This window comes from Podarcis cretensis (genome assembly GCF_951804945.1).
Source record: "Podarcis cretensis genome assembly, chromosome: 2".
NCBI lineage: Eukaryota > Metazoa > Chordata > Lepidosauria > Squamata > Lacertidae > Podarcis > Podarcis cretensis.
In genome coordinates, this window is record NC_137171.1 from 128143267 (window position 1) to 128156558 (window position 13292).

The following is a 13292-nucleotide window of genomic DNA, read 5'->3' on the forward strand; positions in this document are numbered from 1 at the left end:
CAGGCAGGCAGGTGGGGGAGCCCGAAAAGGTGCTCCCCTTCTCCATCTCCATCCGCCTGCCTCCCCCCACACTCTAGCTGAGGAAGACCCAATTCCTCTCTGGCTCCATCCATCCAGGTCCCCATCTCCCCTCTCCTGGAACTCACCAGATCTCTCGGAGGTCCCTGGGAGGGAACGCTCAGAGGTTGTGGGGAGGGATGCAGGAGACAGCCGGACCAGGTCAACCGTCCATCTTCCCCCTTCCATCCTCGCTAGCTTTTCAGGATCCTTCTCTTTCATCCTTCCTGGGGAGTCAAGGAGCCAAAAGAAGCTGGAGGGTCCTAGGAGAGAGGAAGAAGCAAAGGGAGCCTCAGAGGCCCTGCAGGGATTCTTCTGCCCTAGATATTCTCCTGCCCCTGGAGAAGCACAAATGGGGCGGCCCCTTCCCAACAGAAGCCCCACTTCGAAACATCCCCACTTCGAAACATTTCCCCTGTTTGCTAATCACCCCACTTTGTAATGTTACCGGAAAAATCCGAGGGCTCCCTTGGACAAAAATTCCCTTGGACACCAACCAGAGTAAATTGGAGCAAATCAGCAGCCTGTAGGCTTGGCCTTTATTGAACTGTTGCAACAGGGTGTTCCCCTCACTTGCAGGTGAGAGAAAAGACACAGAAAAATGGTGTCCAAGACCTTATAAAAACTTTAGAAATTCCCCTCCTCTAGGTCAAGCCCACCCCCAGAAACATCATGCATACATTACAGAAAGGAGGGGTTGAGGGAGGAGTTGTGGTGGTAGCCTGAGTGTCTTGTCACCTGGCTGGTTCCTCCTTTCCCCCCTCCCCATGAGTCACTTCCAGGAGACAAAGGGAGTTTGCAGTTTCCTGCCCCCTGAGGGAAGATCTGATCAGAGTCCTTTGTTTCAGTCCATGCTGAATCCACTCCCATATGCAAGTTATTTGTGATCTTGATTGTCTTCTGTCTAGGACCATCAGGGTTGGCATAGCCATAACTGGGCAGGGCTCCTGTGGATGTGCTGGGATGGTGAAGGGATTATGGCTGCCCTGTATCAAACCTTCCCCATTTTGTAGTCTTTCCTTCATGGAGTAAAATAAAAATGGAACAGTGCAAATCCGATGTATGGTTGATTTTCTTATGAATTTATAACAGAAGTGTGGCGTATGTAGTGTGTGAATGTGAGTGTGTGTGAAGTTTGTACAAACAGAATGATTGGGGGGGGGAGGTTCCTGCTACAGTAAGGCTGGCAGGGTCTGTCCAGTAGTGACCTCAAGGTTTAACCCCTTGAACTCAGTGGGGCTTATGGACACAACTTGGTGCCAAAACCAGTCACCACCCTGTCCCCAAGCCTGAAAACTGCAACCCCAGAGCATGGGCAGAAAATAGCAGAGTAGCTATTACAGTGGCACCTCAGGTTAAGTACTTAATTCGTTCCAGAGGTCCATACTTAACCTGAAACTGTTCTTAACCTGAAGCACCACTTTAGCTAATGGGGCCTCCTGCTGCCACTGTGCCGCTGGAGCACAATTTCTGTTCTCACCCTGAAGCAAAGTTCTTAACCTGAAGCACTATTTCTGGGTTCACGGAGTCTGTAACCTGAAGCATATGGGACCCGAGGTACCACTGTACATGTACTGTAGGTGACTGCATGCTGGGTTCTTTGTATGCAGAGCCCAGTTCACAATCTTTGAGCTGTCGCATCGCAAGCCAGGCAGGTGTTGTGGCCATATTTGCCTCTTGCATGGGGACCAAATCTTTGGGGAAGCTCTTCATCTCCAATTGGTAGGAAAGAGGGTTCATTAACCTGCTGGTGGGAGGAGGTGGCTTTTCAGCCCATAAATTCAACTCACGGTGGAATATCTGGTGGGCTGGATCTGGAGCACAAAGGGTCAAGTTCTGCTTGCATGAGCCCTTGTGTTCCTTCTTCAAACTTATTAGGCAGGAACGTCAGAGGTCCAATCTGAGAGTATTTCATTCTGGGCTTCTTATGGCAGAGCACAGAAGACATGCAATCCATTCTTTTCAGTTCTGTCAGTAAGGTCATTCCCCAGATTCCTCAACTGCAAGCACCCAAGGGTCTTTGAGTTAGGGGGTTCCTTGGGGTCCAGGTCAGCTGGCTAGTCAGGATTGTCACCTGCAGAGTATATGTCAACTAAAGCAGGATAGTCTGCCTTGAATTGAGGACTTTCTGGAGGTGTTGCTGAATGTGGAAGCAGAGGAGCTGGTGATGCCACATTTTGGAATAATCTTGACACTGATACACCACTCCTCCTTAGATATTCTCTGTGCTTAGACACCATCTTCACAAACTTTACGCTCCTTTTGTGACAAGATTTCCAAAGGCTTAGGGTAGCTTGAGAGAAGTAGCTTATTTTGAGACAGCACCCATTTCCAATTCCTTTTTATGAAAACCCTCTCCCTAGTTGGTTTGGTTTTGGCTTTTGACAGGACAGCAGAGCATTTGATAACCTTGCATATCGTTTCATATTGATATAGGGATCTGGTGTGCAGATTCTAGCATAGTACAAGCTTCTTAGTGTTCTGTCTGGACCCAGAGCATGAGCTACTCTCAAGCAGGTTAAAAAGCTTTTTAAAGTCAACTTTTTAATATTGCACTATTTTTAAAATTTTTAACGTTTTTGCTCTTCTTTGTACTTTTAGACCTCCTTTTGCCATGTGGACGAATCAAACCTCCCTTATTGATCTATTTTTAATGGTAGGGAAAGAGATATTGTTGTATTATCTGGTTCCACATTCTCTGCCAGACTTTATTCCAGAAGGTTTTACAAGTACCTATCAGGATGGTAAGAATTTTATTACAGTCAGCCAAAAAGGATTTTAAGCGTTCCATGTCCTCTCTTAGTACTACAAGCCACCAAAGGCTGATAATCCCTCTTTAGTCCCAGAAGTTTGGGAGTTGCAGTCTTTTATACTTGCTTTAATTTTGAAATTTGCTTTCAGATTAGTTCCTCTACCTGTTTAGCCTGAATTTGGCCTTGAGTCGTTTGAGCTCCTGGTCTCCGTGCCAGAGATGACTTAGCAGTTGAGCTGGCTGGGCCCCAAACCTCTTTCTGCTCATCCTTAGAGCTGCTGAGAGATCCTATAAGGTCAGTAATAGGATCTGGCTCCTGCTGTTTCTTAGCCACCTCCTCATTTTCCTTATTCACGTAAAATGGAGTAATTTTTGCTTGGGCTTTCTTAGAGAAGCTCTCTTTGGAGGAGGGTCTGTGGCACTCGGGGAGAGAACATTAATTTTGTAACTACTCTGGGTCAACACTGTCTTTCCCCTTAATTCCTCATCAAGTTTCCTGATATCTTTAATAATAATAATAATAATAATAATAATAATAATAATCCTAGCCTGAGAAAGAAATTGAGCCTGAAATGATTGAACAATGCAAATGACTGCTTGTGAAAGAGGAAGAAGGGAAGGGAGTTACTGCCTTTTTTGGCTGGTATTAGCTAACGTATTTATGGGACCCGGAGATTCAAAAAGCCTGGCTCGTTCCAGGGATGGATTTAATTTGGCACAGTCGTGGAATCTGCTCCATCTCCAAGCTCAGTCATTTCTTTGCATACCAAAACAGATGCAAAAAGGAAAATAGAAAATTTGACAGGATGTACCTCCACGTCCCTGAGATCTCTGAAGCCTACATGGAAGAAGGCCTGGGCAGCTCAGAGCAGCCTCCTCCTGGTTTGAAAAGGCAGGACTGGTGGAAGAATATTCCCAGACAGAAGAGGAGATGCATCTCCTATGGAGAGTTGTGGGTGTGTTGACATCTCAGATGCTGCAGGTGGCGCTATGGGGCTCCCTCAAAATAGAGGAGGTTTGTCCTTCAGAGATCTGTATGGAATTTCAAAACTGATCTCATGATCCAGCAGGGAGCCTTACCAGAGAGGCCACGATCCCAGGATTCTCCTCCTTGACTTCCTTCTGCAGAGCTCTCTGGTCAGGATCCAGCAAAGCCCAGTCCTCCTCTGTGAAAGGAACAGCTACGTCTTCAAAGCCCACTGGACCCTAAGAGAAAAAGGGAGAAGAAAGATGATATTTTTCCAAACATTGCTCTGTTCTTTTCTGAAACCATTTTGTTGTGTATTTAAATGATGGGTATTAATATTTGTGTAAATGGGGGAATTCCACAAAATAATGTTTTATTATCTATATGGCACTCATTTTCAATTAATTATTTGCAAGCATTCCAGTTTCTCTCCATCTGGTGGGGTGGCCCCTCCCCCTGCCCACAAGCCAACTTCAAGGGGCACCAGGAGGGGGAGGGGAGGGAATGTTGGTTGGTTGGCATCCATCTGTCTTAGGAGACCATGGAAGAGTGTGTCTTTGGGAGTGAGATCCAGTTGTTGGAGGGTAACAGCGCCAGCTGTGGGTGTGGAGAACGACAGGGGAGAGACATAAACAACTACCTGACATTCTTAAGGCAGCCCTGTTCAGGGAAGTTTTAAATGTATGACATATTAGGGGCTTTTGCAAAGGAGAGAGAAGAAAGCGGCCTCCTCTCTTCTCGCAGGAAGGACTGGGGGGAGGACCTTCACCCCCTCCACTCCCCGTCCTCTCTAGGACTCCAGCTCTGCTCCTCTTAACCCTTGCCGAGCCCAGCCCTCCCTCTCCCCTCTGCCCCCCGGAGCCCCCCTGGGAGCCCGACTCGGCGCCAGGGAGACGGGGCTTCCCCAGGAGTCTCCTCGAGAGCAGGCGCCAGGGAGGAAGAGGAGTCCCCGATCCCCCCAAGGGAGACCCTTCCAAGTCTTCCCTCCAGCTCCCCATCTTCCCTGGGGCAGCCCCACTGAATCGGGGAGACGCCTCCTTCCCTTGGACCTGGAGGCTGGCAGGCCCAGCTGGGCTTCTTCCAGGCTCCTGCGGAGTCAGACTTGGGGGGCCCTTTCCCCCCTCTCAGTCCGCCCCCCACACCCAGGGGGCCCCCTCAGCCCTCCTTCTTGGGGGTCTCCCTTCCCTCCCCCCCCCTCAGTCCGCCCCCCACACCCAGGGGGCCCCCTCAGCCCTCCTTCTTGGGGGTCTCCCTCCCCTCCCCCCCTCAGTCCGCCCCCCACACCCAGGGGGCCCCCTCAGCCCTCCTTCTTGGGGGTCTCCCTCCCCTCCCCCCCTCAGTCCGCCCCCCACACCCAGGGGGCCCCCTCGGCCCTCCTTCTTGGGGGTCTCCCTTCCCTCCCCCCCTCAGTCCGCCCCCCACACCCAGGGGGCCCCCTCGGCCCTCCTTCTTGGGGGTCTCCCTCCGCCCCCCCTCTCAGTCCGCCCCCCACACCCAGGGGGCCCCCTCGGCCCTCCTTCTTGGGGGTCTCCCTCCGCCCCCCCTCTCAGTCCGCCCCCCACACCCAGGGGGCCCCCTCAGCCCTCCTTCTTGGGGGTCTCCCCCCCCTCCCCCCCTCAGTCCGCCCCCCACACCCAGGGGGCCCCTCAGCCCTCCTTCTTGGGGGTCTCCCTTCCCTCCCCCCTCTCAGTCCGCCCCCCACACCCAGGGGGCCCCTCAGCCCTCCTTCTTGGGGGTCTCCCTTCCCTCCCCCCCCCTCAGTCCGCCCCCCACACCCAGGGGGCCCCCTCAGCCCTCCTTCTTAGGGGTCTCCCTCCCCTCCCCCTCTCAGTCCGCCCCCCACACCCAGGGGGTCCCCTCAGCCCTCCTTCTTGGGGGTCTCCCTCCCCTCCCCCTCTCAGTCCGCCCCCCACACCCAGGGGTCCCCTCAGCCCTCCTTCTTGGGGGTCTCCCTCCGCTGCCCCCCTCAGTCCGCCCCCCACACCCAGGGGGTCCCCTCAGCCCTCCTTCTTGGGGGTCTCCCTCCCCTCCCCCTCTCAGTCCTCCCCCCACACCCAGGGGTCCCCTCAGCCCTCCTTCTTGGGGGTCTCCCTCCGCTGCCCCCCTCAGTCCGCCCCCCACACCCAGGGGTCCCCTCTTGGTTGTTTTGGTTTATGAACTGGCATTTAAATCCCATTAAATAGACAAAACCAATCCTCCTCAGAGGGCATCCTGTTTTCCCTGAGATTCCGGCATCGCCGGGGGTTGGACTAGATGCCCCTCAGGGGTCCCTTCCAATTCTGTGATTCTGCAAGTTGAACTGAACTGGCTGACACAGAACGGTGGAGTTGGGAACCCCAAAGGTCATCCACTCCAACCCCCTGCGATGTAGGTTGGGGGGTCCGGCAGTGGAGAGACAAGGCTCATCATCCCCCCCCCCCTTAGACACTGGTTCACCTCCCCCCGCTTTGTCCCCCCCCCCCGGCAGACCCCTCTGGGGCCCTGTGGGGCGGTCAGGCCTCGGCCACCCCCCCGCCCTGGCTGAGTCCGGATGCCAGCGAGGCTGAATCCTCCTGCGAGATCAACGCGTACGCGCCGCAAGAGTCCCACTTTGTCGCCTGGGCGGAGGGTCTGGCGGGCGGAGGGGGCTGCCCCCGCGCCCTGGAGAGGGGCAAGTGGCTCATCGCCAGCATCCAGGCCCCCGAGGCCGAGTTCGGGGTCAGCAGCGTCCTGCACACCGAGGAGGCCCCGCCTTGGAAGCAGCAGGATGGGGTCAGCAGCGTCACCACCACCGCAGGTACCACCTGGCGAGCGGAAGGGGAGCAGCGCGGCCTAGCGGCTAGAGCCCTGCGCCAGCAGCCTGGGAGGGAGGGACCGAGGGCCAGTCAGTGCTTCTCAGGCAGGCCTACCTGGCAGGGTCAGCGCGGGGGAATGGCAGGGGAAGGGGAGGGAGGCCGCCTTGAGCCCCTGGGAGGAGAAGGCGGGGCAGAAAAGCAGTTGTTTAAATTAGGAGTGTCCAAAGTCATTGGTTACACCCTCATGGGGGGTGGGGGGCACCGTGGGCCAATTGGAAAGCAGAAATCCGTGGATCAAATGCATCTGCTGGGTTGAACTACTTGGAGTAGTTTGAAGTGGATTTTGAGTCATTTGGCAACTAATTGTTGCTGTTTCAAATCTTGCTTTCATCTTACTGGGTCGTGCAAACAGTTGTTCCAAACCATGCCTCTTTTAGGGCACTGGCTGAAAGAGAGAGCGTTTATGGGGGTCCCCCCCAAATTTGAGAACCACAAAATTAAATGAATAAATCAAATAGGTTGTGGGTTTGTTCAGCGCCGTCTTTCCCATAGGGCTTAGTGATGCGTCGCGCCAGGGCGCTGGCCTCTCGGGGGATCGCTCTCCTGCATTGGCATGGGGGAGAGTTGCGCCCCTCACAATGGCTGGCAGTGCGCAGCTACGGCCACCCCAACACTATCACTGGTAATTTGGGGGTCCTGGGCAGACATTTGCAGCCTGGTGCCGCATCTGCTAAACACGGCCCTGGGTTTGTTGTTTTGGCAGGCTGGGTTTGGGTTGTTCCCTTCTGGGATTCCTCCCTTGCACGGGGGTTGGTCTAGATGACCACTGGGGATCTCTCCTGCTCACCTCGCCCTCCTCCCTCCTTGCGCAGTGGTGCTGTCGGTCTTCACGCGGACGCCGCGCCTGGAGTCCCGCCTCGGGCGCCCGGCGGTCCTGCACTGCGGCTTCTCGGCGCCGGCCTCGGCCTTCTCGGTGGAGTGGCGCCATCAGTTCCGGGGGGCCGGGAAGGTGGTGCTGGCCTTCGACGGAGCCACGCGGGGGGTGTCGGTGGCCGAGGAGGGGGCCGAGCTGCTGCTGGACACTGAGGCCGGCGGCGCCTCCCTGCGGCTGCGGAGCGTGGCCGTCCGCCATGAGGGCACCTACATCTGCACCGTCTACCTGCCCCACCTGCACGCCCAGCAGGCGCTCGAGTTCAAGGTGGTGGGTGAGTGAGCGACCAGTGGGGGGTCTCCCTCGCAGGGAGGGCGGAGGGAAGGGGAAAGGGGGGTCCACTGCCCAAAGGGACCCCCATGGAGCCAGCATCTTGTATTCTCACAGTCCAAATGCCGGCCAGGACCTAGGGATCCAGATAGACTGCTCCTGGGCCCGGAGGCTCCAAAAGAACATAGGGAGAGTGCTTAAACCTCGCAGTGGCCAAATTGCCCTGAGATCCCTGCCTGGCAGGGGTTGGTCTAGATGACCCTTGCAGGTCCTTTCCACTTCTGCAATTCTAGGCTTCTAAGAACCAAGCGATCCAGAGAGACTGCCCCTGGACTGGGAGGCTCCTTAAGAAGCGTCTGGCCACTTGATCAAGCCAAAGGGGACCCTGACTTCCTCAGGATTCGAATCCAAGAGCCCCCCTCGCCTGCAGCGCTCCTGGTTGTCAGCAGGGGGCCCTCTGCTCATTCCCTCTCGCCCTCTCGCCCTGCAGAGCCCCCCCAGGTGACGCTGCGCCCCACAACGCTCTCGGTGCCCCCCGGCGCCCGGCCCCAGCTGGCCTGCGAGGTCTCCGGCTTCTTCCCTCTGGGTGCCTCGGTCAGCTGGAAGCGGAGGGGGTCCGGCGCCCCCCAGGACGCCTTCCTGGAGATCGGGGACTCGGGGCATCGCCAGGCTCCCGACGGCACCTTCAGCTTCACCAGCTTCGCCCGCCTGCTGCCCGTCCCGACCGAGGACCACGGGGTCTCCTACGTCTGCCACGTGGGCCACGCCGGGCTGGGCGAGGCGGGGGTCAAGAAGGCGGTCGTGCTCCATGTGGCAGGTGGGGGTCTGCACTTGGGGGTCTGTGCCGGGGTCCCCTGGGGGCTGGGTAGCAAGGCCCAGAAGACCGGCTGCGGGTTTGATTCCTGACTGGTGGAGGTTGGGGGGTCGTCCGTCCTGCGTGATTTAGCTGGGATTCCTCCCTTGAAGGGGGTTGGGCTAGATGACCGCCGGGGTGCCCTCCCAACTAGGATTCTGTGAATTGGCACTGATCAAGTCGGGCATGGGGTGGAGGATATGCGGGGTGGGGCGAAGGTGCAGCTTTGGGACCTGCAATGGGTGGCCAAGGCAGGGTGGGGGTCTGACGTCGCCCCTCTTCTCCCTCGCTGACACCCCCCTTCTGCCTCTGCCCCTTCTCCCCCCACCCAGGGTCCCTGGGCCCCTCCCTGGAGGACGCCATCGGCTTGTTCCTGGTCGCCATTGTGCTCCTGGGGGTCTTGCGGTCCTTCTTCCGATGGGGTCAGGTTGTTCCCACCCCCACCCCTTCTGTACTGTTAATTTTGTTATCGATATGGTCCTATTTTGTCATTTGGTCTACATTTTTAGGGGATACTTTGGTTGAGATTCCTGCCTTGTAGGGGTTGGGCTAGATGACCCTCTGGGTCCCTTCCGATTCTACAATTCTAGGATTCTATAAACATGCACAGCACCCTCCTTTTCTGGATCTCCAGGCAGTTTGTGGCATAAAAATGCACAATGAAAACACAACGTACATAATAAAAATGAGAACCAAAACAAATAACCCAGCCTACCTCAAGTCTAATTATTATAATGAAAAATAGAAATATTATATTTATTTATATCCCACCCTATTTCCTTGGCAGAGACAATTCAGAATCTCTTAAGACCATGCAAATATTGACAGTAAAAGCAGTTGAGAACCCTTCCACCACCACCTGACGCCTTTGATTGGCGGAACTGGCGCTGGCCAATTGACTCCCCTTTTCCACAGTTGCCAGTACAAGAAGCTCAGCTGGGAGAGCCTGAGACTCTTGATTTCAGGGTTGTGGGTTAAAGATTCCTGCCTTGCGGGGGTTGGACTAGATGACCCTCGGGGTCCCTCCTGGCTCCAAGATCCTTTGGAACTCCCTGCCTCTTGATACCAACCAGGCGCCTTGGCCAGATTCTCTTTGGTCACCAGCTAAAAACATCCCTGCCCAGCGGCTCAGAAATGTTGATTTCCGTTTTAGCTTTCTGCATGCTTTCAAGTATTCCTGTCCATTTCCCTGGGTTTTCTGGTCATTCACCTTTCCCTGCTTCATTTTCCTCCTTTTTCCAGCTTCTGAAGAAAAACCCAAATCGGAGAAGCCCAAATCCGAGGTCAGTGCCCAAGATTCTCCCAAGACTGCCAAGTTCTCTCGATTCCTCATTTTTCTATTTTTTAAAAAATATATCTCTATGCCACTCACTGAGAGGCAGTGCGGTGCAGTGGTGAGAGGGCCAGACTAGGCCCTGGCAGAGAGATCGGGGTTCGAATCCCCAGTCCCTGGCCATGATGAAGCTCGCAGGGGGGCCGGGGGGGGCAGGATCCAGTCTGCCTGCTTCACAGGGTTGTTGTGGAGCAATTCCTGCAATTGCAACCCCCAGCCAGCTAACGTTTCCTCTCCAAATTGGGTCAAAATCTCACAGATTTCTCTTCTTTCTGCAGTAACGGACTTTGGGCAGCCCAGCTCCCAGCTTGGTTTGTTGCCTGTCTCCGGATCCCGTTGAAAGGGTGAAGTGGATTGTAGGCCCCCGGACTCCTGGGTCCCTCCTCTTTGGCTGCCCAGTCTTGCCCCTCCGGTCCCTTGTTGGAAGCCCTCTTCCCCTTCTTTTTGGGGGTCAGGGGTCTGCTTGGCTTCGCATCCTGCAGATTCACAGCTGTGATTTTAAGGAGGGGGCCAGATCTGTGCATAGCATGTAGCAGGAACCCCCCACCCCAATCATTCTGTTTGTACAAACTTCACACACACACTCACACTCACACACTACATACGCCACACTTGTTATAAATTCATAAGAAAATCAACCATACATCGGATTTGCACTGTTCCATTTTTATTTTACTCCATGAAGGAAGGACTACAAAATGGGGCAGGTTTGATACAGGGCAGCCATAATCCCTTCACCATCCCAGCACATCCACAGGAGCCCTGCCCAGTTATGGCTATGCCAACCCTGATGGTCCCAGACAGAAGACCATCAAGATCACAAAGAAGACCTAGAGGAGGGGAATTTCAAAAGTTTTTATAAGGTCTTGCACACCATTTTTCTGGGTCTTTTCTCTCACCTGCAAGTGAGGGGAGTACCCTGTTGCAACAGTTCAATAAAGGCCAAGCTACAGGCTGCTGATTTGCTCCAATTTACTCTGGTTGGTGTCTGTACTTTTTGTCCAAGGGAGGCCTCGGATTTTTCCGGTAACAAGCAAAAGCCCCCCTTTCTGGCAGTCCCTGCCCCTCCTCACTTCCGTGCTGTGAAATGATTGAAGTGTAGAATTAGGAAGGGTCCCTGAGGGTCATCTAGTCCAATCCCCCGCAAGGCAGGAATTGCATCAAAAGCAACCCTAAGGTCCTGGGCCGCAGACTCTGCACATGCTCTGGGAGACTCTTGACGGGGGCCTGTGATGTCTTTGGGATTGTGGCAGAGAACCTTTTTGGAGTAGGGGAGACTGACTTGAGCAAGATTGGCATATCCCTCCCCTCCCCCAAATAAATCAATCAGGGATCCTCCACTTACAGAATGTGGGTCATCAGGTGTCCCTTTACCTCCCCCTCTGGGGGACCTGAAGTGGTACAGTCCAGACCCAAGTTTATCCCCTCTAGAGACCTGGGTGCAAAAGGAGCCCATTTCCCCACAACGTCCCTGCAGAGATGGCCAGGCAGAGCAGCTCGGCCCTCTCTCTCGATACGGACTAGGACCTGCCCCCCCTTCCCTCCCCCCAGAGCCCAAAACTCGCCCCCTCCCCATTCTGTGTAGATTCTGCTGTAGACTGTAAGTCCCGTGGGGCAGAGCCAACCTAGAGAATAAACCCGTGTTGAAAAGAAATGCATGCCGTGTGTCTCTTTTTTCCTTCCAGGGCTGCAGGAGAGGTGAGGGTAGCCAAGTTTGATAAACAGTAGTAATAAATGGTTGGAGGAAAAGTCTGGGAAGGGGCGAGAGCCCATCTCTGCCCCCCTCAAGGCTCCTCTCAGATTCATCAAGGGTCCGAAGCCTCCTCCATTTTTGGGGGGCCAGGAAGGGAGTGGTCCCTGCAGCTTCGCCTGCTGGAAAGGGGGCGACATGCAAGAGGCCAGCCTGGCAGGGTTGTTGTGGAAGGGGGAGCTCCTGGGACGGCCTCCTGGGCCTCCTCCCCAGCTTCTTTGTTAACGGACAAATCCGAGGGCTCCCTTGGACAAAAAACAAAGATACCAACCAGGATTACTTGGAGCAAAACAGCAGCCTGTAGGCTTGGCCTTTATTGAACTGTTGCAACAGGGTGTTCCCCTCACTTGCAGGAGAAGGAAGGACCCAGAAAAATGGTGTGCAAGGCCTTATAGAGACTTGAAATTGCCACCCTGTAGATCAAGACCACCCCCAGAAACATCATACATACATCACAAAAAAGGCGCTGTCAGGGGCTCGGGAGCAGAGGCACAGGGAAGAGAGGAGATGGAGAGCGAAGGGGAAGTATCCGAGGGGAGCGTAGGAGAAGAGGACAGTGGACCGAGGGATTCCATGAGCCTCTCCAGCGAATCGGAAGATTCACAGAAGGGGGCGCCAGTGGCCAGGGGTAGGGGGTTCCCAAGGGGAATGCCCCAGGAGCAAGGGGGCAGCAGGGACTCCCAGAGCAGTAGCTGGAAATCAGGACCAGCTTCCCCACCAGAGCAGAGTGGGGGGGAAGAGTCCCAAGGATCAGGGCCAGTGCATTCCCCACCAGGGAGAGAAGATAAGGCAGGGCTGACCACGCCTCCATCAGAAAGTCGGACAACGGAGGAGAGGTCAGATCCGGCCAGTGTCCCGGAAGAGGGAAGCAGTGACCGAAGTAGTGTAACGGTTAGGAGAAAGGTCACTGGGCTGGCGCGAATGTACAGGAGCGCGGGACAGCAGAGAATGAGGATTGGGAACCGGGTCCTAAAGCCCGCCGGAGGGAGGGGGAGGAGCTAAGCAACTCAGCGTCGGAAGAGTCCAGAAAGGGCAATGCCCCAGCGGGCAGGAGGACCCAGAGGAGGAGAGAGCAGCGTAAAAGGTGGAGCAGGGCTAGGATCTTAAACTGGTGTCAGAGGGGAGGAGACTCAGACGGGACTTCGCCGATCTAGGGTTTAAGACGTAGGGCTGCACGCTGTGGCTTTGAAATGGAAACTGAACTTCAATAAAGACTTTTGTACATTACTACAGCCTAGCGTTGGTCCTCTGTGAGCTGGGACCTAGAGGCAGCTCTGACAGGCGCTTTTAGAACAGAAATTTGAATGTTGTTTTTATCCTGTTGTTGTTTATTTCCTGTCTGGCAGGTTACTTGATTGGCTTGCCTGAGGAGCCTGGCCAGTCTTTTGCAGTGATAAATACTTAGTTCCTGGGCCAGGTCACAGGCTCACACCCTAGTCAAACACAGACATACCTTTAAGACAGGATTTGTGAAGGAAAAGACAATGGGGAGGCTTTTCCACTTTGACCTTGCAGAGAAAACATTTGCTCAGTTTAGGAATCAAAATGGCTTCAGGTCAGTCTTCCTGTGCTGATCTATGTACGTGCGGTTATGAACATTACTAT

General features: G+C 54.8%; 2 protein-coding genes across 4 annotated transcripts in view; one reads left to right on the forward strand and one right to left on the reverse strand.

Moving 5' to 3' along the window:
* LOC307209516 (uncharacterized protein) overlaps positions 1 to 4481 on the reverse strand; it is a 45613-nt gene extending 41132 nt beyond the window's left edge. Inside the window, exons 1-2 of one of the 3 annotated variants that reach the window (XM_079964653.1) lie at positions 3890 to 4481; positions 147 to 320 (exon numbers count right to left, since the gene is read on the reverse strand). In XM_079964653.1, coding sequence (XP_079820779.1) covers positions 147 to 279 — 133 coding nt within the window. In that variant the 5' untranslated portion in view covers positions 280 to 320; positions 3890 to 4481. The remainder of the gene's footprint in view (positions 1 to 146; positions 321 to 3889) is intronic. The other 2 variants (XM_079964656.1, XM_079964655.1) reach the window with 2 other exon arrangements.
* A 1722-nt stretch (positions 4482 to 6203) lies between these two features.
* Positions 6204 to 11591, forward strand: LOC307211007 (tapasin-like; the record flags this gene model as incomplete). Its single annotated transcript, XM_079967201.1, has 6 exons — positions 6204 to 6552; positions 7423 to 7755; positions 8242 to 8568; positions 8937 to 9026; positions 9847 to 9887; positions 10216 to 11591. Coding segments are annotated over 6 exons (1143 nt in total), but the record flags the coding sequence as incomplete, so codon positions are not given.
* Between the last annotated feature and the right edge of the window lie 1701 nt (positions 11592 to 13292).